Source organism: Stegostoma tigrinum, chromosome 11 (assembly GCF_030684315.1).
Source record: "Stegostoma tigrinum isolate sSteTig4 chromosome 11, sSteTig4.hap1, whole genome shotgun sequence".
NCBI lineage: Eukaryota > Metazoa > Chordata > Chondrichthyes > Orectolobiformes > Stegostomatidae > Stegostoma > Stegostoma tigrinum.
Genome location: NC_081364.1, coordinates 20,899,883 through 20,927,169, shown reverse-complemented (window position 1 = coordinate 20,927,169; position 27,287 = coordinate 20,899,883). Strand labels below are relative to the sequence as shown.

The 27,287-nt window shown below is 42.0% G+C and overlaps 1 protein-coding gene across 1 annotated transcript in view; it reads left to right on the top strand.

Annotated features, from left to right (window-relative positions):
• The window catches only part of cenpp (centromere protein P), a 307,375-nt gene that overhangs the window by 28,070 nt on the left and 252,018 nt on the right, over positions 1-27,287 (top strand). Inside the window, exon 6 of the mRNA XM_048547325.2 lies at positions 27,007-27,103. Within this exon, the coding sequence (XP_048403282.1) occupies positions 27,007-27,103 (97 nt within the window). The remainder of the gene's footprint in view (positions 1-27,006; positions 27,104-27,287) is intronic.

Genomic DNA, 27,287 nt, shown 5'->3' with positions numbered 1-27,287 from the left:
TGTTGGCCTATAAATAACTCCAACCTATGCTCGTTGCCCTTTGCTTTTTTTTAAGCTTTAACCACACAGATTCCGCACATTGTTTTTACAATCTGAAATCTTCCTTTATTAATGTGCTGATCTCAATCCTTCTTAATAGCAAAACTCCACCTCCTTTCTCCTTCTTGCGTGTCTTTCCTAAACATTGAGTGTCCTTATATATTCTGTTCTCAGTCCTGAATGTGCATGCAGCTATGATTCTGTAATGGCACCTATGTATCTCAGTTTGTACTTTTAGATCATCTAAGTTGTTGAAGATGCTTCATGCATTCAGGTAGAGTGCTCTTAACTTTGACTTTTTGACACATTCTGCGTTTACAGTGTACCCAGTGCTTGGCTTTGTTTCTCCTGTCTTCGATCAATGCAAGCAGTATATTATGACACTTTTGGTTGCACACTTCTGTTGCAGCGGCTAGATCAAGAAGATATGTCAGGTGCAGATCTTCTAGTTCTGAAACCACACAGGAGTTAACGGTAGATGCGTATAGCTAGACAGTGTAGTCAGACAAGGGAAGACGGGCAAGCATTTTCCTACAATGCCAAGCAAAGAGATGCTTCTATCATTGTTGCAGTTACTGATGATGTCCTTGAAACAATCTTTACCCCACACATATACCAGGGCAGTAATCCCTCCCTCCTGCAGAGACTGAGAAGTTTATGTAGATGCTTCAAAGTGAAGTTGTGATGAAATCTTTTTGTATTCATTTTGTATTGTGTAAGCCAGTAATCCATGAATATTGTAAAATTCAGCAAACAGAAAATTCCTCGGAGATGTTAAATTTAACTTCTAGCTTGTTATATTTGATTTTGTCTAGCAATTGAGTTGGGGCGTTTTGTGAAGCTTTCAGCAGGTCGCTCAGAATAATTCAATAGTTACTAAATAGTCAATATTAGGCATTTGGGCAGAGGCAGACGAAGGAGAAGGCTGTTAATCAGGTGCTTTTAAGGAGGTAGAAGAGGATCCCTGCTCAAAACCTGCTTGATGGTGCAGCTAAATTTTGGGACTTGGGGGTCAGGAAAAGCCACAGGAGCTCTGGGAGCTCAGAAGAAACTGCCATTAGTAGTTCAGTGCATCTGAAAGTGGAGATTAAAGAAGCCTACAAGTGGTTTTGTTTGTGCAGCTTTAAAGCTTAGAGAAACACAGAGCAAGACCAGTTTGGTAAAGCTGCCTGTTAGTGAAAAGAACAAAGAAAATTACAGCACAGGAACAGGCCCTTTGGCCCTCCATGCCTGTGCTGATCTAGATCCTCTATCTAAACCTGTCACCTATTTTCAAAGGATCGGTATCCCTCTGCTCCCTGCCTATTAATGTATCTGCTTAGATACATCTTAAATGACGCTATTGTGCCCGCCTCTACCATAACCGCTGGCAATGCATTCCACGCACCCACTACCCTCTGCATTAAGAACTTTCCATGCATATCTCCCTTAAACTTTTCCCCTCTCACCTTGAAATCGTGACCGCTAGTAATTGAGTCCCCCACTCTGGGGGGTGGAAAAGCTTCGCGCTATTCACCCTTTCTATACCTCTCATGATTTTGTAGACCTCAATCAGGTGCCCCCTCAACCTCCATCTTTCTAATGTAAATCATCCTCCTCTATTCAACCTCTCTTCATAGCTAGCGCCCTCCAAACCAGGCAACATTCTGGTGAACTTCCTCTGCATCCTCTCCAAAGCATCCACATCCTTTTGGTAATGTGGCGACCAGAACTGTATGCAGTAAATTGAAAGTGATTTATGAATAGTGGCTTGAGTGCATTTTCTAGAATCAGGGAAATGCAGTCCCAATAGGGAATGTGAGCTGCCAGAACATGAGCAATCATTAAGCAATCATTAAGACAGTCTGTGATTGAGTGGAGTTTGAGGCAGTTCCAAAGCTAGATTTTTAGTAGTGAAGAATTGGGATCACTTGTAAGGTCTAATGAGATCACTTGGTTGCTAATAACTTGAGTGTAGTAATGGGAGTATTACTGAGGATTCTATGTGATCTGTCTTCACTGCAACAGCCATTTAATGTATTCTTTGGGATGTTTCACTGCAGTTTGTTACCCACATTTAGTTTTAGTAAATTCTAATTGGATGTTGAAATATAAGTTCTGCATACAAACGGACAATATCTTAGATACCACTCACCAACCTTGGGTATGTGCTGTTTCACGTGGGGGACAGACCCACCAGCGGTTGAAGGAGAATGATGGAAAGTTAGGAGGAAGTCCCCGTAGGAGTACTCAACATTGACTCCAAAACCCATGGAGTCTCGTCACATCAGGTCAAATATAGACAAAGATACCTCTTTCCGATTACATACTTAGCACATTCAATCTCCCTATCCACCCCAGCTAATCAATCAGTACTATTTGTTTTGACCTCAACTTCGAAGAACATGGAGCATGGGAACCGCACAGAATCAGCTTGGGGTTAGGGCATCAAAGTCCATCACGTATAGTGGCTCCATAGCAGATTGAGCGGGAAGGCAGGTAGTGAGGATGACACTAAGAGACTAGAGAGGGAGATAGACAGGTTAAATGAGTTGGCAAAAACTTAGCAGATGAAATATAATGTTAGAAAGTGTGAGGTTATGCACTTTAACAGGAAGAAGAGAGGAGTTAAATCTTGAATGGAGAAAAAAACCAAAAGCTGGAGAACACAGAGGGATTTGTGGAATATGAGTCACAAATTAGATGAACTAGAAAAAGTTCATTGGATAATTGAGACGGTAAAAGGCCTTTGGATTTTATTTCAGAAGGAATGGAATATAAGAATAGGAAATTCTTGCTTAAGTTATACAAGGCACTCATCAGATCGTACCTAGAAGAGAGCAAATAGTTTTTGTTCCCATGTGTAAGGAAATATGATGGAGGCAGTCCAGAGAAATTTCACTAGATTAATTTAAGATATGGAGAGATTTTATTATTGAAGACAAAGTGAATCGATTGGGCCAGCGCTCGTTGGATTTTAGAAGAATGAGGGGTCACCTTATTGAAACATACAAGAACCTTAGGAGAACTGACAGGATAGATGCAGAGAAGTTTCTTTCCCTTGTGAAAGAGTCTAGGAGCAGTGGCAGAATATCAGAGTATGGGGTCACTAATTTAGGTCAGAGCTGAGGAATTTCTTCCAGAAGATCATGAATCGCTGATATTCTTGATCTCAGAAGGCTGTCAAGGCTGGATTGTTAACTATATTCAAAGCTGAGATATGCAAGTGTTTTATTGGAGAACTGAGAGTTATGGAGAAATGGCAGGAAAATGAAGGTATGATTAACAGAACAGCCATGATTTCATGAATTCTGGGCTTGATAAGCCGAATGACCTTCTTCTATTCCTATGTCTTATGGTCTTCTAGTTACAACACTCACGTCTAACCAGCAAAGTTAAAAATTGTCCAGGTAAATCCTGTTCATGAAAAACAAACAAATCCAATGCAGCCAATTAGCTTTCTGTCAGTCTACTCTCGAGAATCAGCAAAGTGATGGAACTGGTTATCATCTTTGTCCTGACGCAGCACTTTCAGAGGAATCAAGTGGTGCTCAGCTTGGATTCTGCCACTGTCACTCTGCTGTTGACTTCATCGGTCCAGCTTTTATCAAAGATGAACAAAAGAAATGAACTCCTAAGATAAAGTAAGAGTAACTGTCATTGATGTCAAGACTGTTTGATAAGTAAAGCTTCAGGGAGTCCTAGCAAAACTGAAGTTGATGAGAATCAATGGGAAAATTCTCCACCTAGCATAATTGAGGATGGTTCTGGTTGTTGGAAGTGAATCATCTCAGTTCTTGGACAACACTGCAGAAGTTCCTCAGGATAGACAAATTCATAGATGTTATCACCTCTGAAGCAGGTAGGTCTTGAAACTGGGTCTCCTGACTCAGTAGTGGGGACATTACCACTGACCCACAAGATCCTCAAGTTTCTTAGGATAATATTCTGAGCCCAACCATCTTTAGCTGTTTCATCAGTAACCTTCATTCCATCGTAAGGTCCGAGTGGATGTGTTCATTGATTGCACAATTTTTGCAAACTCTCAGATTCAAAGCAGTCGATGATCTAAGCAAGAAAACCTGGATAACATCCAGGCTTGGATTTGTTGAGCAGCAAATGATATTTGTACCCAAAAGTGCCAGTCGACATCCATCTCCAACAAAATATAATCTAACCTCACTTTTTGATTTTCTGACATTATGATTGCTAAATTAATTCACGATCAACATTCTGGGGAGTCAACTTTAGTTCAAATCCGAATTGATTCAGCCGTATAAATACTATGTGGTTATGTTATTATGAAATGGAATATACCGTGTGGTGGTTTTATTATGAAATGGAATATGGGTTTAAATGTAGAGACCCGATAGATAGATGGCTTCAGTTCTGTGAAGGTAATTATTTTTTAAAAGGTCAGAAAGTAATTTGAACAGAAAAAGACATTCCTGAGAAGACCAATTACTTTGATCAAATACCTGGCATATTGCCTGTGAAGATAATTGTGGAAATATTTATAACATTGACCTTTTATGACATACTGGATTAAAACTGACCAGGTCCCATGTTATAGACCAGACCAAACCCCCTCAAAGTATATGACAAAAATAGTCTAGACGCTAACTTTTTATTATTTTGAAGGCAAATGTAAGGCGTTGCATTCCAGATGCAATTTGATTGATCAAAAAAGTCATTGTAAAGCAAAACATGCTTTTTTTTGTCACTACAGTTAAAATACAGACAAAATAAAAATAAAAGTAAAAGAATTGGCTTAACTGTAACTCTATTGAAATGCTTAAAAAATGCACTGAAGACAGTAAGGACTGCAGATGATGGAAACTAGACTCAGTAACTGTGGGGTTGGAAAAGCACAGCAGGTCAGGCAGCATCAAAGGAGCAGGGAAGTCAATGTTTCAGGCTGAAACTCTTTATCAGGGTTAATATATGTAAATGACAATTAATTAACTATTCCAATATAGTAAAATTCCATAAAAACACACTTGGCAAGGGCAAATTCAATAAAATAGATTGTCTCACACTCAGTTCTGCTTGGTACCTTAACCTTACTTCATTACAAAAAAATAAAAGAACAAAATTCACACTAAAGCCTAAAAAGTATTGTTATACCTCCCCCATTAAAAAAAAAATCAATGTACAAAGATGGCTTCATTTTTAAAAACCTTTTGTCTAACACTAACATTACACTACAATACACATATATTACAATGACTCTGAGCATGCAAACATTCACGACCGCAGTCCATTTCAGTTTGTTTTTACCTGCCCTGAAATCTTCTGTCTTCTTTCATCAGAGTCACGATAATGAGTCAATAATTACGTTCTCTCATCCAGATACATGTATAATTTTCAAATTGAATGGCTGCAACAATAAGGTCCTTGTAAACAGTCTAATATTTCTATCCCTAAATTTTTCCAAAAACTTAGAGGTTATGAGAAGCACACATAATTGTATCAGACCTCTTACTGGCAATATAAATGTTGAAATGATACAATGCCATTACCAAGCTCAAGGTATCCTTCTGAATCATTAAATATTTCTGTTGATGATGATTCAGTTGTCTGGAAAAATAGCCAATAGGTCTTTCTTTCTTCTCATTGTCCTCTAGCAAGAGTACAGCCCTGACACCCACATCACCTAGATTAGTAGCTGTTTTGACTGGCTTTGCATTATTCGGTGTGGCTAACACTAGGGTGTTGTTTAACACCGCTTTCAGGCTGTCAAATGCCTTCTGACATTCCTTTCTCCACTAACATTTTCTGCATTTCTTCAACAAGCCAGTCAGTGGAGCAACCACACCGCTAAACTTCAGTACGAGCATCCGATAAAAATCACTGAGTCCGAAGGATGGTAGTACTTCCATTTTCATCGATGGAGTGGGAAATTCCCCAATAACCTTTGTTTTCACATCACATGGGACCATCTGTCCATGTCCAAAGGCTGAGGAATGTGACTTTGGCTTTTGTGAACTCACTCTTAGCCAGGCTTATCATCAAACTTTCCCTCCAAAGTTGATTGAACAATTCTGATAGATGCTGCAAATGGTCCTTCTGTATGTGACTAAAAATCCTCGAACCATTCTTGCATACCACAGCATTGGGTAGCCCCAAAATTACTTTATTGGTTCTCCTTTGAAATGTGGCTGGTGTACTTTTCGTACCAAAAGCAATACATTTAAATTGATACAGTCCATTTGGTGTACGAAATCCAAATTTTCCTTCACTCTTTTTGCATAAAGGTACCTGCCAATATCCTTTGACTTGTAGAAGTTGCTTGTCCTACTTTCTCGGTACAGTCTTTCAGACGTGGAATAGGATATGAATCAGATGTTGTAACTGCATTGACTTTGCGATAGTCCTCACATAATTGTTTGATACCACCTAACTTTGGTACGGTTACTATGGGTGAGCTCCATTCACTGCAACTCACTTAAATTATATTGTCCTTGAGCATGTATTCAGTCTCTTTCTGAATGTGTGCCAACTTTAGAGGCTTACATCTATGTGGATGTTGCTTAAGTGGAACAACATTTCCCATAATTATGTAATGTGTAATTAACTTGGTACTCCCTAGCTTATTCCCCATGTAATTATCATGACTCTTTGATGTTATTTCGATTTTCCTCAAGAAGGTAACCTAATAATTTTTTCCAATTTTTGATAACTTCCTCACTGTCGAATTTACTTAGAGGAATGTTCAATTCACAATTATCTGAACTTGGTTTTTCACTCTATGTTGTAACCAGTAACACATTCTTCTCTTGATAAGACAGTGTGGAGCTGGAGGAAGACAGCAGGGCAGGCAGCATCAGAGGAGCAGGAAAGTTGAAAGTTGGGTCAGGACCCTTCTCTATCAAATACCTTTTCAGGAGATTCACATGACACACTCTGAGATTTCTTACTATCTGGTGGTCTTGTTAAATAATTCACCTCACTCAATTTCCTTTCAATTTGATAAGGCCCACTAAACCCAACCTTTAAATGTTCACCTACCACTGATAGTAACATGAACACGTTTTCTCCATGAGCAAAACCATGAAATTTCGATTTTTGATTTGTTTCCTGCTTCATCGCATGCTGTGCTATTTTCAAGTGTTGTTGAGCCAACTCACCCACTGTTTAATCTTTCCCTAAAATTGGACACAAGTTCCAAATGGTTTCTGAACTCTGACTCACTGATTTCTCCTTAATTAATTTCTGTGGCCCACTCACCGCCTGTCCAAAAACTAATTCAAATGGACTAAATTCGGTAGATTCATTAGGTGCATCTCTAATTGCAGAAAGTACAACAGGAATTCCTTTATCCCAGTTCTCTGGATAATTTTGACTATGAGCCCTCAAACTGGCCTTTAAAGTTTGATGCCGTCATTCTAACACTTCCTGCGATTCTGGATGGTATGCAGTGGATTTGAATTGTTTTATTCCTAAGCTATCCATTACTTCCTTGAATAGCGTTGATATAAAATTTGACCCTGGATCCGATTGTCTTTCTGTGGGTACATAGAACATACAACAGTACAGCACAGTACAGGCTCTTCAGCCCACGATGTTGAGCCAACCTATTAACCTACTAAGATCATTTTACCTTGCATACTGCGCATTTCATTATCCTCCATGTGCCTATCCAAGAGTCGCTTAAAAGTATCTAAAGTATCTGACTCCACTACCACTGCCGGCAGCGCGTCCCGCATGCCCACCACTCAATGTGGAGAACCTATCTCTGACATCTCCCCTCTGCCTTCCTCTAGTCACCATAAAATTATGTCCCCTGATAATAGTCATTTCTGCCCTGGGAAAAAGTCTCTGGTTATCCACTTTATCTTTGCCTCCCATCATCTTATAAAGCTCTATCAAGTCACTTCTCATCCTATTTCGCTCCAATGAAAAAAGGCCTAGCTCCCACAGCCTTTCCTCATAAGACCTGCCCTCCAGTCCAGGCAGCATCCTCGTAAAACTCTGCACCTCTCTAAAGCCTCCACATCCTTCCTATAATGAGGTGACCAGAACTGAACACAATATGCCGAGTGTGGTCTAACCAGAGTTTTAGAGAGCTGCAGCATAACCTTCTGGCTCTTAAACTCAATTCCCCTGCCAATGAAAGCCGACGCACCAAATGCCTTCTTTACAACCCGTCAACTTGTGTAGTAACTTGGAGGGATCAATGGACGTGGACCCCCAAGATCCCTCTGTTCCTCCACACTGCCGAGAATCCTGCCATTAACCTTGTATTCTGCATTCAAATTCAGCCTTCCAAAATCAATCACTTAACACTTCTCCGGGTTGAATTCCATCTGCTGCTTCTTTACCCAGCTCTGCATCCTGTCAAGGCCCCCATTGCAGGTAGAATAAAGGACAATCCTAAAGCTTTCTATAGGTATGTGAGGAATAAGAGGATGACTAGGGTAGGAATAAGGCCAGTCAAAGAATGAAGTGGGAAGTTGTGTGTGGACCCTGTGGAGATCGGAGATGTGCTAAATGTTTAGTTCTCAGATAACAAAGTGTGGGCTGGATGAACACAGCAGGCCAAGCAGCATCTCAGGAGCACAAAAGCTGATGTTTCGGGCCTAGACCCTTCATCAGAGAGGGGGATGGGGAGAGGGTTCTGGAATAAATAGGGAGAGAGGGGGAGGCAGACCGAAGATGGAGAGAAAAGAAGGTAGGTAGATAGGAGAGTATAGGTGGAGAGGTAGGGAGGGGATAGGTCAGTCCAGGGAAGACGGACAGGTCAAGGAGGCGGAATGAGGTGGTAGGTAGGAAATGGAGGTGCGGCTTGAGGTGGGAGGAAGGGATGGGTGAGAGGAAGAACAAGTTAGGGAGGCAGAGACAGGCTGGGCTGGTTTTGGGATGCAGTGGGGGAAGGGGAGATTTTGAAGCTTGTGAAGCCCACATTGATACCATTGGGCTGCAGGGTTCCCAAGCAGAATATGAGTTGCTGTTCCTGCAACCTTTGGGTGGCATCATTGTGGCACGAGGCCCATGATGGACATGTCGTCTGAGGACTGGGAGGGGGAGTTAAAATGGTTCATGACTGGGAGGTGCAGTTGTTTGTTGTGAACCGATTGGAAGTGTTCTGCAAAGCAGTTCCCAAGCCTCCGCTTGGTTTTCCCAATGTAGAGGAAGCCACACCGGGTGGAATGGATACAATATACCACATTGGCGGATGTGCAGGTGAACATCTGCTTGATATTGATTGATTGATTGATTGAACCCTGCAACCCAATGGTATCAATGTGGACTTCACAAGCTTCAAAATCTCCCCTTCCCCCACTGCATCCCAAAACCAGCCCAGTTTTTCCCCTCCCCCCACTGCATCACAAAACCAGCCCAGCTCGATCCCTCCCCCCACTGCATCCCAAAACCAGCCCAGCCTGTCTCCGCTTCCCTAACCTGCTCTTCCTCTCACCCATCCCTTCCTCCCACCTCAAGCCGCACCTCCATTTCCTACCTACCACCTCATCCAGCCTCCTTGACCTGTCCGTCTTCCCTGGACTGACTTATCCCCTCCCTACCTCCCCACCAATACTCTCCTCTCTACCTATCTTCTTTTCTCTCTATCTTCGGTCCGCCTCCCCCTCTGTCCCTATTTATTCCAGTTCCCTCTCCCCATCCCCATCTCTGATGAAGGGTCTAGGCCTGAAACGTCAGCTTTTGTGCTCCTGAGATGCTGCTTGGCCTGCTGTGTTCACCCAGCCCCACACTTTGTTAACTTGGATTCTACAGCATCTGCAGTTCCCATTATCACAAATGATTAGTTCTTGTCTGTTTTCACTGAGGAACAGGAGAATATTGTAGAGGAGACGACTGAGTTATGGGCTACTAGAATTGAAAGGATTGAGGTCAGTAAGGAGGAGGTATTATCAATTCCAGAAGGTGTGAAGGTAGATAAATCCCCTGGGCCTGATGGGATTTTTCCAAGGATTCTCTGGGAAGCTAGGGAGGAGTTGGCGGAGCCTTTGGCCTTGATCTTTGAGTCCTCATTGTCTACAAGTTTAGTACCAGAGGACTGGAGGATTGCAAGTGTTGTTCCCTTGTTCAAGAAGGGCAGTAAGGATGGCCCAGGTAATTATAGACCTGTGTGCCTTACATCTGTTGTAGGAAAAGCTTTGGAAAGGATTATAAGAGATAGGATTTATAATCATCTAGCAAGCAACAATTGGATTGGAGATAGTCAGCATGGATTCGTCAAGGGCATGTCATGTCTCACAAACCTCATTGAGTTTTTTGAGAAGGTGACCAAGCATGTGGATGAGGGTAGGGCTGTTGACGTGGTGTACATGGACTTCAGTAAAGCCTTTGATAAGGTTCCACATGGTTGGCTATTGGATAAAATACAGAGGCACGAGATTGAAGGAGATTTAGCAGTTTGGATTAGAAACTGGCTTTCTGTAAGAAGGCAATGAGTGGTGGTTGATGAAAAATATTCAGCCTGGAGTCTGGTTACTAGTGGTGTGCCACAAAGATCTGTTTTGGGACCGCTGCTGTTGTCATTCTTATCAATGACTTCACAGGCATAGGTGGATGGGTTATTAAGTTTGCAGATGACACTAAGGTCGGTGGAGTGGTGGACAGTGTGGAAGAATATTGCAGGTTGCAGGGAGACTTGGATAAACTGCAGAATTGGGCTGAAAGGTGGCAAATGGGGTTCAATGCGGATAAATGTGAGGTGAGTCACTTTGGGAAGAATAATAGGAAGGCAGAATACTGGGTCAATAGAAAGATTCTTGGTAATGTGGATGTGCAGAGGGATCTTGGTGTCCATGTACATAGATCCCTGAAAATTACCACCCAGGTTGATGGTGCTATTAATAAGGCTTACGGTGTGTTAGGTTTTATTGGTAGAGGGATTGAGTTCCGGAGCTGTGATGTCATGCTGCAACAGTACAAAATGCTAGTGTGGCCTCATTTGGAATATTGCGTGCAGTTCTGGTCGCCCCATTACAGGAAGCATTGGAAAAGGTGCAGAGGAGATTTACCAGGATCTTGCCTGGTCTGGAGCGCAGGTCCTATAAAGAAAGGCTGAGGGACTTGGGTCTGTTCTCATTGGAGAGAAGGAGGCTAAGAGGGGATTTAAGAGAGACATACAAGATGATCAGAGGATTAGATAGGGTGGACAGTGAGAGTCTTTTTCTGATGATGATGACTTCAGCTTGTACAAGGGGGCATAGCTACAAATTGAGGGATGATAGATTTAAGACAGATGTGAGAGGCAGGTTCTTTACTCAGAGAGTGGTAAGGGCATGGAACGCCCTGCCTGCCAATGTAGTTAACTCAGCCACATTAGGGGCATTTAAACAGTCCTTTGATAAGCATATGGATAATGATGGGATAGTATTGGGGGATGGGCTTAGAGTAGTTCACAGGTCGGCGCAACATGGAGGGCTGGCGGACCTGTTCTGCCCTTATTATTCTACGTTCTGTGTTCTATCCCCTTTCATGAACAAGGGAATAACGTTTGCCACCCTCCATTCTTCTGGTATTACTCCAATGGACAATGAGGACGCAACGATCATTACCAAATGGGCAGCAATCTTTTCCCTCACTTCCCGTAGAACCTTGGGTATATCCCGTCTGGTCCGGGGACTTAGCTATCATCATGTTTTTCAAAATTCCGAATACATCCTCCTTCCTGACATCAACCTGTTCGAGCATATCTGTCTGTTTCATGCTGTCCTTACAAACGTCAAGGCCCCTCTCACAGGTGAATACTGAAGCAATGTATTCATTAAGGATCTCACCTCCCTCCTCTGACTCCACTCACTAGTTCCCTCCACTATCCTTGCTTGGCCCTACCCTCACTTTGGCCATCCTCTTGCTCCTCACCTAAGTGTGGAAACCTGTCCTTCCTGTACAGGTCCCACCTTCCCCAGAAGGTATCCCAATGATCCACAAACCTGATGCCCTCCCTCCTAAAGCAGCACCGTCACCATGTGTTCAGCTGCACTGCCTCTCTGTTTCGAGCCTCACTAGCCCATGGCACTGGTAGTAATCCTGAGATTCCTATTCTACTCATCCTGGCTTTCAGTTTCCATCCTAACTCCCTACAATCGCTTTTTAGGTCCTCATCCCATTTCTTCGCTATGTCATTGGTACTGATGTGTACCACGGCTTCTGGCTGCTCTCCCTCCCCCTTAAGAATCCTGAAGACCCAATCCGAGACATCCCTGACCCTGGCACCCAGGAGGCAGCATATCATCCGGGAGTCTTGCTCAGTACCACAGAATCTCCTGTCTGTTACCTTAATCAGTGAAAATCCTATCACTGTCACTTTCCTCTTCTCCCCTCTTCCCTTCTGTGCCGCAGAGCCAGGTTCAGTGCCAGAGACCTGGCTGCTATGGCTTCCCCTGGTAAGTTCCCCCCCACCACCCACAACAATATCCAAAACAGTATACTTATTATTTGAGGGGAATGGCCACAGGGAATCCCTGCACTGTCCGCCTATTCCCTTTCACCCTCCTGACAGTCACCCAGCTACCTTTTTCCTGTACCGTCGGTGTGACCGCCTCCTTATAACTCCTCTCTATCACCCCCCTCAGCCTCTCAAATGATCTGCAGTTCATCCAGTTCCAGCTCCAGTTCCCTAACGCGGTCTGTGAGGAGCTGGAGTTGGGTGCACATCTCGCAGGTGAAGTCAGTAGGGTAGTCCATAAGTAGTTTAAAAATTCAATATCTCTTCTGCATCCCTTTTCGCTGTGACATGCATAATGGAATGGCCTCTGGGAATCAAGTAGACACATCCATTGTGGTCAACAAATACTGATTCCCACTTTTTGTTTAGGTAGGGCTCCTACACAATCAATTAAGACTCTTGTAAAAGGCTCCTCAAGTGAGAGAATGGATATTAAGAATGCTGGTTTTACCACTGCCTGAGGTTTTCCAATTACCTGCGATGTTTGACATGTCTGGCAAGATTCAACCAGACCCTTCTTCATTCCAGTCCAATAAAAATCATTTTGCATTTTGCCTTGAGTTTTCCTTACTTGCAAATGATTTCCTACTGGTAATTCATGTGCTACCTATGACATTTCCTTTCTATAACCTACCAATAATACAACTTGATGAACTTCAGCCCATTTCTCATCTGCCTGAGTATGTGATGTTCTCCATTTCCCCATCATGACTTCATTTTTAAGATAATAACAATCTGTATCCTTCTTCCATTTGTGATTTTTAATACATCTGCTTCAGTTTTTCCTCTTTCAGCTAATTTCTCTGAACTAAAAATATCGAGTTTGTCCTCCACCTGTTCTTACCTTTTCTAGACCGTTTAAGCAAACGTACTTTCTAGTCATTGAACTTCAACTTCCTTCTCTTTACTACCTGATTTTTCCTCCTGCTTCAACCCGTGGCATTGTGACTTGTTACCACACGGTCAAGAAGAATCCTAGGATATACTTCCTAAAAGACCTCGGTTGCCTGGTTTTCCACTGGCTTTTAAACCACAATCGACACAGTTACCACTTGTGATCCAGCTCTGTCATTCCTGAGGACAAACTGTATCTCGAGAGCAAAACTTTCTCTAAAAATCCTGCCACCACTTCACCACTTTTTATCGGATTCTCAAACCTCACTTCATATAATGGAACACTGCTCTTCTCACTAGAAATTCCACGAATTACCACCTTTTCTAGCAATACTCTTTCTGAGTCTCACATCTCTTCACTTCTCGCCATCAAGGATTGACTTGGTGTGGGGTATCTCTCAAAATCTTAATTTCTTGACGTACTTCTCCTGGCATACGTGAGTAAATTTATTAAGAGATCTGGCACATTTTTCTCAATCAACCCTGACATGGTTGTACATTTTGTTTGCAGTTTTTTAGCTTCCACTGTGCTTTACCACTTCAACCAAACTCAGTGGCTTATCCTGCTTTCCCAGTAAGGTTTTTTGACTTCTGTTTTCCCACTCATGGGTTTCCTTTCTACCCTGTGGTAAATTGTCTTTACGATCTTCAATGAAATCTCCTTTTCCCCTACCACCTGAGGATTTCTCTGCTCCCCCAGTTTCTATCACTTACAGATTGAAATTGATGGTGCAAGCTAAACTTTGATTTATGAATCAACTCATAATCATCTGTCATTTCCACTGTTAATCTTGCAGTTTTAACTCTCTGCTCTTCCACGAGTTCTTATTCCTTCAAATAATCATTACAAGAGCATAAGATGTCTGAGATAATGGGAACTGCAGATGCTGGAGAATCCAAGATAATAAAATGTGGAGGCTTGGAGACCGCTTTGCAGAACACCTCCGCTCAGTTCGCAACAAACAACTGCATCTCCCAGTCGCAAACCATTTCCACTCCCCCTCCCATTCTTTAGATGACATGTCCATCATGGGCCTCCTGCAGTGCCACAATGATGCCACCCGTAGGTTGCAGGAACAGCAACTCATATTCCGCCTGGGAACCCTGCAGCCCAATAGTATCAATGTGGACTTCACCAGTTTCAAAATCTCCCCTTCCCCAACTGCATCCCTAAACCAGCCCAGTTCGTCCCCTCCCCCCACTGCACCACACAACCAGCCCAGCTCTTCCCCTCCACCCACTGCATCCCAAAACCAGTCCAACCTGTCTCTGCCTCCCTAACCAGTTCTTCCTCTCACCCATCCCTTCTTCCCACCCCAAGCCGCACCCCCATCTACCTACTAACCTCATCCCACCTCCTTGACCTGTCCATCTTCCCTGGACTGACCTATCCCCTCCCTACCTCCCCACCTATACTCTCTCCACCTATCTTCTTTTCTCTCCATCTTCGGTCCGCCTCCCCCTCTCTCCCTATTTGTTCCAGAACCCTCACCCCATCCCCCTCTCTGATGAAGGGTCTAGACCTGAAACATCAGTTTTTGTGCTCCTGAGATGCTGCTTGGCCTGCTGTGTTCATCCAGCCTCACATTTTATTACATCAGATGTCTGATCCATTTTTAGTGCCCTTATCCACCTCTCAAAGTTACTGTGTTTGATCCTTTCAAACTCAATATATTTTTAACCAGATTTCCTTTATAAAATATTGTCTGTCGACTTCTGGTACTAGCTCATGTACACTCAAGATGGCTGTTTTTAACCTTCTCATTGTCCCTAAATACCTGTTCAGATAGTTATGCAAATACCTCACTTGCGCTACCTACCAACTTTGTTTAGATCAACAATATCCACATGGTCACCGGGCATTTAATTTTTTTAACCACTTTCTCAAATGAATTGGTAAAAAAACCACTTCTCCATTCTTTTCTCCATCCTTTGGAAATACTTAAGCAGATCCCCGCTAGGCCTTTGGCTATGATGTGATTGCTCTCTGTCACTGTCCTCATCACTACTAATACCTTTCACCTCTACCTCTGCCATTTTAAGTCAACTTTGAGTTTCCAGTTTTAGCCTCTGAAGTTCAAAAACACTCCTTTCTCCCTTTCTTCTGCTAGGGCCATTCATGCTTTTCTCCTTGCCATTGCCTCTATTTGTTTTTTTCTGATGAATTGTTGTTTTGAGGGTCTTTGGCTTGAACATGTGATTTCTGGATGTATTTCTCCTTGATGTTTAGGTCTCCATTCAAGGTGACGTTGGAGGTGACATTGTCAGAGCAATTTCATCTGCAAATTCATGCAACTTTGTTCATGACGTGCTGCTCAGGAAAACATTGATGAATGTCAGTGCATGTCGTGAGACATGTGACAGTCCATTGTTCAGAAATGTGGCAAGTTAACTTTGTTGCCCAAGAGGGTGTTGGCTTGAGGCAGAGAATGCTTGTTGAGGGCTACCACGAGTCCTGTAACTAGATTACAAAATGCTTTCCTCTGGAAAGCCACCTCTGTGCTTTATAAGGACCAGAATATGGTTGCAATAGCTGTGATGAGACAGAATTCCACTTGTCTTGGAGGTCATCGTCATTGTCTTTCGAGAATGCTATGTTCTGGGATTTTGTAGGTTCTGCACTGGAATCATATTGTCTCCAGACACTGAAGTTCTGTTCTTCAAATCATCCCCTTCTTTGCCCCTATCAAAACCTCCCTGAAAGCCCTTTCCTTTCACCCTTTCCAAATATTTACGAAAGTTTGCAATTCATTTTAGTTAAATCAGACTTCCATAATGAACTTTAAAGACATTTTCTTCATTGAAGTTGCCATTTAAATACAAATTATTTTTCAAAGTGAAAGCATACATTTCTTTCACAACATATAACTAAGGTTATGGATGGGCAATTTATAATCGAGGTTTATACAGATTTGATGAAAGAAAAGTCCAACACTAACAACAAGTCTTGTAAACATCTGTATTTTAGTTATGACAGTTGCTAATCACTTATTTCATGACTGCAGTTTTGTTCTGAGGAAGGAAAACAGTTGTTTCTATGTAGTGGTGGCTGAATGTTGTGGTAAAAACCTGTCCACATGTAAAATATTTTTGTGGTTTGCAGTATGGAAGAGATGAATTCTATTTCAACAATGTTACCCTTGGAACTCCTTTCTTTCATAATTTTTTTGCAATCAAAGCCACAGGAGAATGTGGAAAGTGTTGTATACAGATTACTGTTGTGTCTGAAAAAAGTTACTTTGCATTTATAGTGTGCCAAACACTTATGTAACATGGTAACATTTAGGGCCATCTGGAAAATGTTAAGCTGAATGAGGACTTAATGTTGGCAAAACTGTGAAGGAAAATTACATGTGGTTCATTGGTAAATCTTAGCCAAGATTTAGGTGTCAGTATGTTTGTGATTTTTAAAACTTTCCTAAGAGTATAATATTTCTTCAAAACATAATGTTTCATTCAAATATGATTTTCGCAGCCACATAATTAAGTTTCACATGGGATTTTTCTCTACAAATCCTGCTCTGCCCATCGAAGAAGGACCAATCTGGATGAATAGAATTTGGTAGTCCAGACTGTCTTAACACAGATGTAACCTCCACGTTTTACATCATCTCTCCTTATTTTTCATGCCTTTATTTATAGATCCAACAAAACGACACATTTACAAACACTTTATGAACTTATCATTCCACCTTTTAGGGAGTTCGTTATTTGAGCTACAAGATCTCATCACATCCCATTTATTTGGATTCTGCCATTAATTATAGAATCATTACAGTATGGAAGCAGCCATGCAGCTCATCAAGTCCACACCAGTCTTTCAAAGAGCATCTCACCCAGACCCACTCCCCAACTATATCCCTGTAATCCTGCATTTACAATGGCTCGTCCACTTAGTCTGCACATCCTTCAACACTATCAACAATTTAGCATGGCTAATCCACATAACCAGCACATCTTTGGACTCTGGGAGGTAACTGAGGAAACCACGCAGACACAGGGAGAACATGCAAACTCAATGCAATCGCCCAAAGTTGAAATCAAAACTGAATCCCTGGCACTGTGAGGCAACAGGGCTAACCATTGAGCCTCTGTGCCATCCCATTAATCATGAGCTGACCTTCCATTTGATCTTCCCAAAGTCTATCACTTTCCATTCCTGCATTTTGAACTTCAACTGCTGTGCTTCTCCCATTTCACCATCTAAAACACTAAAGTTCAGAGCTATCCTCCCCCTGATTGGACACTTTGCCCAGTTTCATTCCATCCAGAAAATTTGTAGGCTACTCTTCAGCTCGGGTCTTGGTTATTTGTAAAAATCAAAAACACCAATAGACCCAAGCTTACCCTTGGCTTGCTTCTTGGTTTACATTTTGGGTGAAAACCAAGTTTTGTTACAGCTAATGTTTAAAATTATCCTCCTATTTACTGCTATCCTGTTAAAATGTTCACTAATCTCTTTTCGTGTGGTATTCATATCAACAATGTCTTTTGTGAAGAAAGTTGCGCAGTACTCATTTAATATTTTAGCCATGCCTTTTGCCATGTCTGTGAAAATTTCCCAAGATAACTTTTGAATTTCATATGTTCATTGACCATCAGCTCAAATACTTGAGGGGAGAAAAAACAGTAGCTCAGGAAATTAATACAGATTATTGCCAGTCAGCCCATTCTACTGTTTGTGGATCAAATCTTCATTTATTTGGCTACTTGCTACAAAACCAAAGATGTGTTAGTATGAAGAAGGAAGCCATTTGGCACATTGTGCTAGCACTGACTTGTTTAACAAGCATCATTACCTATTTCTAATCTCTTGCTTCTACCCCAAGTCTTTGCACTTTTTTTAAAAAACAAATAATTATCCAATGCCTTATTGAATGCCCCATTTGAACCTGCCAACACACTGCCAGGCAGTACATTCCATACCCTAACTACTCATTCTTTGAAAAAGATCAGCTCACTTCACCCTTGCTCCCTTTGCAGATCACTTTAAATCTATGACTTTTTACGAGCAGGAATAGCTTCTCCCTGTACACTTTATCCAGCTCACTCTGAGCTGCCTTCTCTCTAAGGTGGACAGTCACAGCTTTTTCAACCTATCCTCATAACTGAAGCTTCTCATCTTGGAACCATTCTTTGAAACCATTTCCATAGTCTGCGCAATGCTTTTGTAACATTCCTATAGTTGAAGTCCAAGAATGATCCTGGGGATGAAGGATTTGTAGTATTTGGAGTTTTTTGAGGTCTTTTGCTCTGTACTCCATGGGGTTAGAAGGATGAGGGGAAGGATCTGATTAAAGCATAGAGAATACTGAGACCTGAGTAGAATGCGCATGTATCTACTTGTAGGAGAGAACAGCACCCAAGGGCACAGCCTCACTGAAGGGATGACCCTTTAGAACTGAGATGAGGAGGAATTTCTTCAGACAGAGGGTGGTACAGAAGGCTGTTGAGACCACGTGATTGAGTGTATTTAAGAAAGAGAGCAATAGGAACTTGATTAGTATGATGATCAAGAGTTACATGGAGAAGACAGGAAAATAGGGTTGAGAAACAAATCAATCATGATTGAATGGCAAAGCAGATTTGATGTGCTAAATGGCCTAATTCTGTTCCTTTGTCTTATGGTATTCTGACAACATCTGATGTCGAGGCTAGCTCCTCACCGATGTGCTGCAATCTCAACAAGCTTGCATTCTGATATGGCAATACAGTGTCTTGAAGGAAGGTAAATCTACAATCAATTCAATCTCAAAATCACTGAGATTGCAAATGATTGTAAGTGTGCATTGTCTGCAAAATTCAGGGTACCTGAGAAGAATGTGAGAGATTAGGGGAAACTATACATTTAGGAATATGCTTGAGAATAAATATGCAGAGGAAAGCCTGCTATGTGACTCTTGTTAGAAAATGAAGTTGCAAAATAAATCAATGAAAATGTTTACTGCACAGTAGCAGACTGATGCTGCTTGTTTCACTTGTTGCATCAATTTTTGAGACCTTCCAATGTAATCTGGGGTAGATCGGGCATCCTTTCAGGGTCAAAAGTGATTCTGAAGGATTCTGAACTTCAGTTTAAAATTAACTGTAAAGTTCAGGGTCTGTCTAAATACAGAACTGTTCCAGACACTGGTGTGTGTAGACAAAATATACATATTCATTAAGTTATCAAAACAAGTACAAAAGAAGTGACAGTGAACAAAGCATTGAACTCAGCTGATTCACAGGGGGATACCTATTCTCGGTTGGCTGTTACGCTGTTTCTTCTGAAATTGATCTGTCTTCTTTCTGTACATTGTAGCTTTGAAGCATTGGCCTCATTAACCCTTCCTAAATCACAGCAGAGCCAGGTAGATGGTATCCCTGAATTCTGGTCCAGGCAATATATAATTTGATCAGTGACAATGGGAACTGCAGTTGCTGGAGAATCTGATGCTGCTTGGCCTGCTGTGTTCATCCACCTTCACACTTTATTATCTATAATATGTAATTTGATTCTGATTGACTAAGTGAGGCGCATGCAGTGCCTGGTCACCAACTGATTTCCATTCTTCCAGAATTAGCTCATTGTTTTGCTTATTTGATGTGCATTCTGAATTAAATCAGACTCTTCTCTTAATGTAGCTGTTTATGCTGTTGGCCAATCTGATCATTTTTAAATGACGGTGCTTTTAGGAAACCCTCCTGCTAAATAATGTTATGGCTGTTGTGTTTGGAATGACTATTCTACTTTTAAAAAGAATTGCAAAGATATTAATAACTTTGAACAAAGCAGTATCAACTTAATGTAGAGGCTTACACAGTGGATGGTAATTAAAAATCCGTACAGTGTATGTAACATAAATGGATACCAATCTCGAACATTTACAAGGTTGTCAAGGTAAAATGTTGATATTCAGTTGGTAGAATCACGAATGGACCATTTACCAAACTTAAACATAACATAGAAAATACATGTGTTACACAAATACATTTGTTTCTGTGTTATAACTGAACTAAACACCTAACTGATGAAATCCTTCCATGAGTTTGTGATACACAATGAGGGATGATTTGCTGAGGGTGGCAGTCATCCTGTCGAATAGTTTTGATACGCCTTAACTCGATACCATGGTTACATGGTGACGAGGCCCTATTCACAAGGTTGTTGCTTCCGTTGCTCTTGTCATGCAATATTAGGAATCCCAATATCCCATTGTTGACCAATGAACATAATCTTACAGTGGATGATATAGAAAACCCAATAGTAGATTTGTCACCTTATCCACTGAGAAATAATATATGCAGATGAGAAAGACTGTTTCCCTAAATTCAACTAGGTCAATACCAAAGTGTTTCCATGGCCTGGTTTGAACGGAGGAGGGTATAAGGGTCCATCCTCCTTCTCTCTGTAAATGGCACAGGTGGAGTTGTTGGAAAATATGCCTTCAAGATAGCCTGAGATACTTGACCACCACATGGATTGCTGCCCCTGGATGAACACTTGTACATACGAAGATGTCGGTGGTGAAGCTTCTGGAGCATGCCCACATGGAGAGCTTGTAATTGACAAAGAGGACACCAATGGAGCTGATAAGACAATATTGGTCAAAGATCTGTTGCAGGGTTTCTGGTGTCATTCTCTAACAAGCTATCAAAGTAGTACATGCAAAGGTGCACCTATTTTTCATCATGCAGTTGCTTCTCTCAAAATTATAATTATTTTATCATTGTTTCTGGCAAATATTGATAGGTTAAGGCCTTGAAAGCTACGATTGCCTGAAGGTAATTTTTATTTTTTAATCTTGGGTGGCTAGCGGATATCATGATAGAGTGTCAGTGGGGAAGCGATGGCCTAGGAGTGTAAGCACTGGATTGTTAAGCCAGAGACCCAGATAACGTTCTGGGGACCAGGATTTGAATCCCGCCACAGCAGATGGTGAAATTTGAATTCAATAAATGTGCGGAATTAAGAATCTAACGATGACTGTAAATCTATTGATGATTGTCGGAAAAACCCATCTGGTTTACTAATGTCTCTTAGGGAAGGAAATGGCTGCCTTTACCTGGTCTGGCCTGCATGTGACTCCAGACCCACAGCAATGTGGTTGACTCTTAACTCCTCTCAGGGCAATTAGGGATGGGCAATAAATGCTGCCTAGCCAGCATGCCCTCATCCCGTGAATGAATAAAGAAAGAAAGGTTGTCAAACATTTTCCTCGCACATATTCAGTTGTATTATCATGCCACATCACCTGTATTAGAAATCTTTGGATCTGGGCTGGTGTCCTTACAATTTCTTCCAAAGTCAGTAAAGTTACCAACTGTTTGTAGTCAGTTTCAGTCTTAAGTGGTATTATCTGCTAACAAGTAGCCAGAAAATTTCTTGCACAGCCAAGTTGCTTTCAATGCTTATTTCTGTATGATTCAATATTTTAGGAAAGATGGTAACTTGGTGAAAATGACACTGGGCTAATGACTCAGAAACCCAGCTGAATGATCTGGGGAAGGGTTTAAATCCCACCATGACAGCTAGTGGAATTTAAATTCAGTTGATAATTCTAGAATTCAAAGCTAGTCTCATTAATGGTGACCGTTAAACAGTCATTGAGTGTTGTAAGAACCCATTTGGTTCACTAATGCCTTTTCAGAGAAGAAAATCTGCCATCCTCACCCAATCTGGCCGACATGCGATTCCAGATCCACAGCAATGTATTTGACTCAACACTGCCCTCTGAAGTTGCAGACTGGTCATTCTGTTCAAGGGAAAATTAGGAATATGCAACACATGCTCACTTTTCTGGTAATGCCCATATCTCATAAATAAAGGAAAATTAATTTGATTTCAGCTAGAACCCCTGATGTCTAACAGACAGATATTCATATCCCAGCAAGCTGAACCTGGAATAATATTGCACTCAGATGTCTCTCTGTTAGAATAGTCAACAGATTGGGATCGTTGTGTAGATCCTCTGAAGATAATCAGTGTTGTTTTGCTCGAGTGATTTTTTTAAGTCCAACACTATGCCTGGTCTTATTTCAAAGGTTATCTTAGAAGTTTCTATTCTTGGGCAAACTGGATTAGAAATTTTCCCAGCGTGTTTCACTATACCCTTAACCTATGAGATACCTGTGATAGTAGAGAGTGGAAATTCTCTGGTGAGTTTCCACAAGACCATAAGATATAGGAGTGAAAGTAAGGCCATTCGGCTCATTGAGTCCACTCTGCCATTTAATGATGGCTGATGGGCATTTCAACTCCACTTCCCTGCACTCTTCCCCATAGCCCTTGATTCCTTGAGAGATCAAGAATTTATCGATCTCTGCCTTGAAGACATTTAACGTCCTGGCCTCCACTGCACTCCGTGGCAATGAATTCCACAGGCCCACCACTCTCTGGCTGAAGAAATGCCTCGCCATTTCCGTTTTAAATTTACCCCTCTAATTCTAAGGCTGTTTTTCACGTTCTGTGTTTCCACTGTGATTGCAGTTATTTGGGCATTATGGACCAAAAATTTTGTTATGGCTTTTGAAAATTCTCATTTTTTCATCAAGTGTTTTCCAGCTTTTGTCATGCTTTCAAGACTCAGCACGCTCTTTTGTCGTGAATTATAACATCATCCATGTGACAATATGATGCCTTGTATATTTCTTGTGCGTTGGATATTGAAAATCTGAAGTTTAGGACCTGATTCCAAAAGTTGATATACTAATTTCCTCAGGGTATTATTACAAAGGTGATTGCTATGGGTTGGTTTGATGTTTAGACATCTATTCTAGCATCTTTTGCTTGAACCCACTGTCTACAATCATGGTGAAACTTGTGCTGTTCATGAGTTTAATTAGATTCTTGACCACAGATGTCATTGCCTGTCTGTGACACAGCCTTCAAAGAACTGTGTACCTGAATTCCTAGGTGTCTCTGTTCAACAACACTACCCAGAACCCTACCATTAACTGTGTAAGTCCTGCCCTTGTTTGCTTTACCAAAGTGGCTTATGCTTGTTCTGCCTTATTTGGCTTGTCTGGTGCTGTGTACATTCGGAAAATCTCTGGGTGGGGTAGAGAGGAATCCATTGCTCACCTGAATTGAGCTCTGTTTTCGGAAGTACTATCTGTCACTGAGAATATTGATGCAATTAACATTTAATTGAATGACAATGATGTAAAACGAACAACTCAAAGAACTGTGGATGCTGGAAACCAGAAGCAAAAACAGAAATTGCTGGAAAAACTCAGCATGTCTGGCAGCATCTGTGGAGAGAAATCACAATTAATGTTTTGGGTCCAGTGACCATCCTTCAGAACAGAATGGTGATGTAAGTATGGATTGATGATCGATACAGTAATGTTCTTCAAAAGGCAGATTGGGATGGGTTGTTTGCTTCTGAAGGCGAGGAAAAGGATTATTTTTACGGCTACTCTGTTGCTAAGTAGTTTTCTTTTCTGTATTGTAAAAAAACAGTGAAATTGTATAAATTTGATTCTATATTTTTTGTTAATGAATTTAATAAATTCATAATGCTCATAAATGAATGCTTGCGGCACATTGGCTCAGCTTTTAGCATTGCTGCCTCTCAGACTCAGAGATGATTCAGTTTCACCCTTGGGTGACTCTGGAGTTTGCACAGTCTCCCCATGTTTGCATGGGTTTCTCCGGGTGTTCTGGTTTCCTTCCACAGTCCAAACATGTGCAGGTCAGGCGGATTGACCACACTAAATTATTCAGTGTTTGATTTATTTTTCACATGTACCAAAGCACAGTGAAAAATTTTGTTTACAAGTGACACAGGCAGATCATTGTAAGCAAGGATGTACATATCAAACGGACTTAGATAGAAGCATTCAAATTACATTGCACAGGATGTGTGCTATGTTAGATCAAAGTCCAGGGATGTGTAGGTTATGCAGATTAGCCATGGGAAATGCAGGGTTTTTGGGATAGTGTGTGGTGGGGGGGTAGTGGGTTGCTCTGGAAACAGGTTGGAGACATGGGCAGAGAAATGGCGCATTGAACTTAATCTGGACAAATGTGAGGTAATGCATCTTGTGAGATCTGATGCAGGAAAGAAGTATGCAGTAAACCCTAAGTATCATCAATATATAAAGGGATCTCGGCTTCTAACTTCACAGTTCCCTGAAACTGGCAACGTAAGTGGATAAGGTGATCAAGAAAGCATATGGCATGGTTGCCTTCATCAGTAAGGCCATAGGGTATAGAAATTGGCAAATTGCATAGAACTTTAGAGATAATGGGAACTGCAGATGCTGGAGAAACCAAGATAATAAAATGTGAGGCTGGATGAACACAGCAGGCCAAGCAGCATCTCAGGAGCACAAAAGCTGACGTTTCGGGCCTAGACCCTTCATCAGAGAGGGGGATGGGGTGAGGGTTCTGGAATAAATAGGGAGAGAGGGGGAGGCGGACCGAAGATGGAGAGAAAAGATGCTACACTTGCCCCCACACCACCTCCCTCACCGCTATCCCAGGCCCCAAGATGACATTCCACATTAAGCAGAGGTTCACCTGCACATCTGCCAATGTGGTATACTGCATCCACTGTACCCGGTGTGGCATCCTCTACATTGGGGAAACCAAGCGGAGGCTTGGGGACCGCTTTGCAGAACACCTCCGCTCAGTCCGCAACAAACAACTGCATCTCCCAGTCGCAAACCAATTCCACTCCCCCTCCCATTCTTTAGATGACATGTCCATCATGGGCCTCCTGCAGTGCCACAATGATGCCACCCGAAGGTTGCAAGAACAGCAACTCATATTCCGCCTGGGAACCCTGCAGCCTAATGGTATCAATGTGGACTTCACCAGTTTCAAAATCTCCCCTTCCCCCACCGCATCCCTAAACCAGCCCAGTTCGTCCCCTCCCCCCACTGCACCACACAACCGGCCCAGCTCGTCCCCTCCACCCACTGCATCCCAAAACCAGTCCAACCTGTCTCTGCCTCCCTAACCTGTTCTTCCTCTTACCCATCCCTTCCTCCCACCCCAAGCCGCACCCCCATCTACCTACTAACCTCATCCCACCTCCTTGACCTGTCCGTCTTCCCTGGACTGACCTATCCCCTCTCTACCTCCCCACCTATACTCTCTCCACCTATCTTCTTTTCTCTCCATGTTCGGTCCGCCTCCCCCTCTCTCCCTATTTATTCCAGTTCCCTCTCCCCATCCCCCTCTCTGATGAAGGGTCTAGGCCCGAAACGTCAGCTTTTGTGCTCCTGAGATGCTGCTTGGCCTGCTGTGTTCATCCAGCCTCACATTTTATTATCTTGCATAGAACTTTAGTCAGGCCATATTTGAAATTTTGTGTACAGATCTGGTCACCACACTACCAGATGGATTGGAGGCTTTGGGTATGGTAGAGAAATGATTTATCAGGATGTTGCCTGGTTTGGGGAGTATTATCTGTGAGGAGAGATTGGACAAACTTGGTTTGTTTTCATTTGAACATCAAAGGATGAGGGATGACCTGATAGACATTTACAAAATTATCAGAAATATGGATAGGACAGATAGTTGAAGTCTTTTTCCCTGTGTAGAAATGTCAATTGCAAGGAGATGTAGGTTTAAGGTGAAACAAGGTGAGTTTAAAGGTAATAACACAATGTGGAGCAGGAGGAGTACAGCAGACCAGGCCGCATCAGGGGAGCAGGAAAGTTGATATTTTGGATCAGCACCCTTCTTCAAAAATGTGGGAGGGGCAAGAGAGCTCTGAAATAAAGAGAGACAGGTGGGATGGGGCTGGGGAAGGTAGGTGGGTTGGTGATATATGAGTGTGCTGATAGGCAGTGGTGAGGATTGGTCAGTGAGGTAGGAGGAGTGGATAGGTGGGAGAAGATGGACAGGTTGTGGCAATTCAAGGAGACAGGGAGGGTTGGTCAAAGGATGAGGCTGGGGGTGGGGAGAGTTTGAAACTGGTAAAGACCCCACATTGGCAGATGTGCAGGTGAACCTCTGTCTGATGAGTAAGTTTTTTTTGGTTTCTTGGATGGGAGTGAGGGGGGAGGTGTCGGGGCAGGTGTAGCACTTCCTGTGGTCGCAGGGAAAGCTGTCTGAAATAAATAGGAAGGTCCTGACCCAAAATGTCAACTTTCCTGCTGCTCTGCTGCCTGGCCTGCTGTGATCCTCCAGCTCCACATTGTGTTATCTCTGACTCCAGTATCAGCAGTTCGTACTATCTCTGAGTAAGTTTATAGGAGGTGTAATGGGCAGGGCTTTTATGCATAGGGTGCTAAGTGCTGTGAATGTGCTACCAAGGGAGGTAGTGGAGGTGGATACAATTGCAATGTTAAGAGGCTTCATGACAGACATGAATAGGTAGGGAATAGAAGGATACGTCTCGCATAAAGACAGAAAGTTTTACTTTAGTGAGTTGGTGCAGTTTTGGTTGGCCGAAGGGCTTGATGTTGTGCCGTACAATCCTTTGTTCCTTGTTCATTTGGCTGCTTTACTGCTTTTTTGATTTTGAATTGATTTTCTGAAGCATGTAAGGATTTTTTCTGTATGCAAGCTGTTTTGATAACAATAACTGCACCACAACTTCCGATTCTGCAGAGTTTAAAATGTGTGTGAAATCAGAACTTACATTCCAGCAACTTGTTAAATGGGCAATGGATATTAGCATGGAGCCAACTTCTGTTCAAAATTGATTTAGTGTTGTCTGATATCTTTCTAGAGCAGAAGAAAAAAACAGCCTCCTCCTACTTTTCAGAACTCTTTCAACCTTTGCAAAATGGTATGAGCTCCGCCAAGTCACCTTCAAACATTTCAAGGTAGGATAAAGCATTGTGTTATTTTTCCCACTGGTAAAATAGTATCTTTCAAAAAATGTTTTGTTCAGAAGTTTAAGCATTTTTACTTATGGCTTAAGATTAAATAGTGTTTGGAAAAGAGCAGTAAATTTGTAAATTACTGTAATATTCAACACCTAGTGCTGGAAGCTGGTTCTAGTGTAGA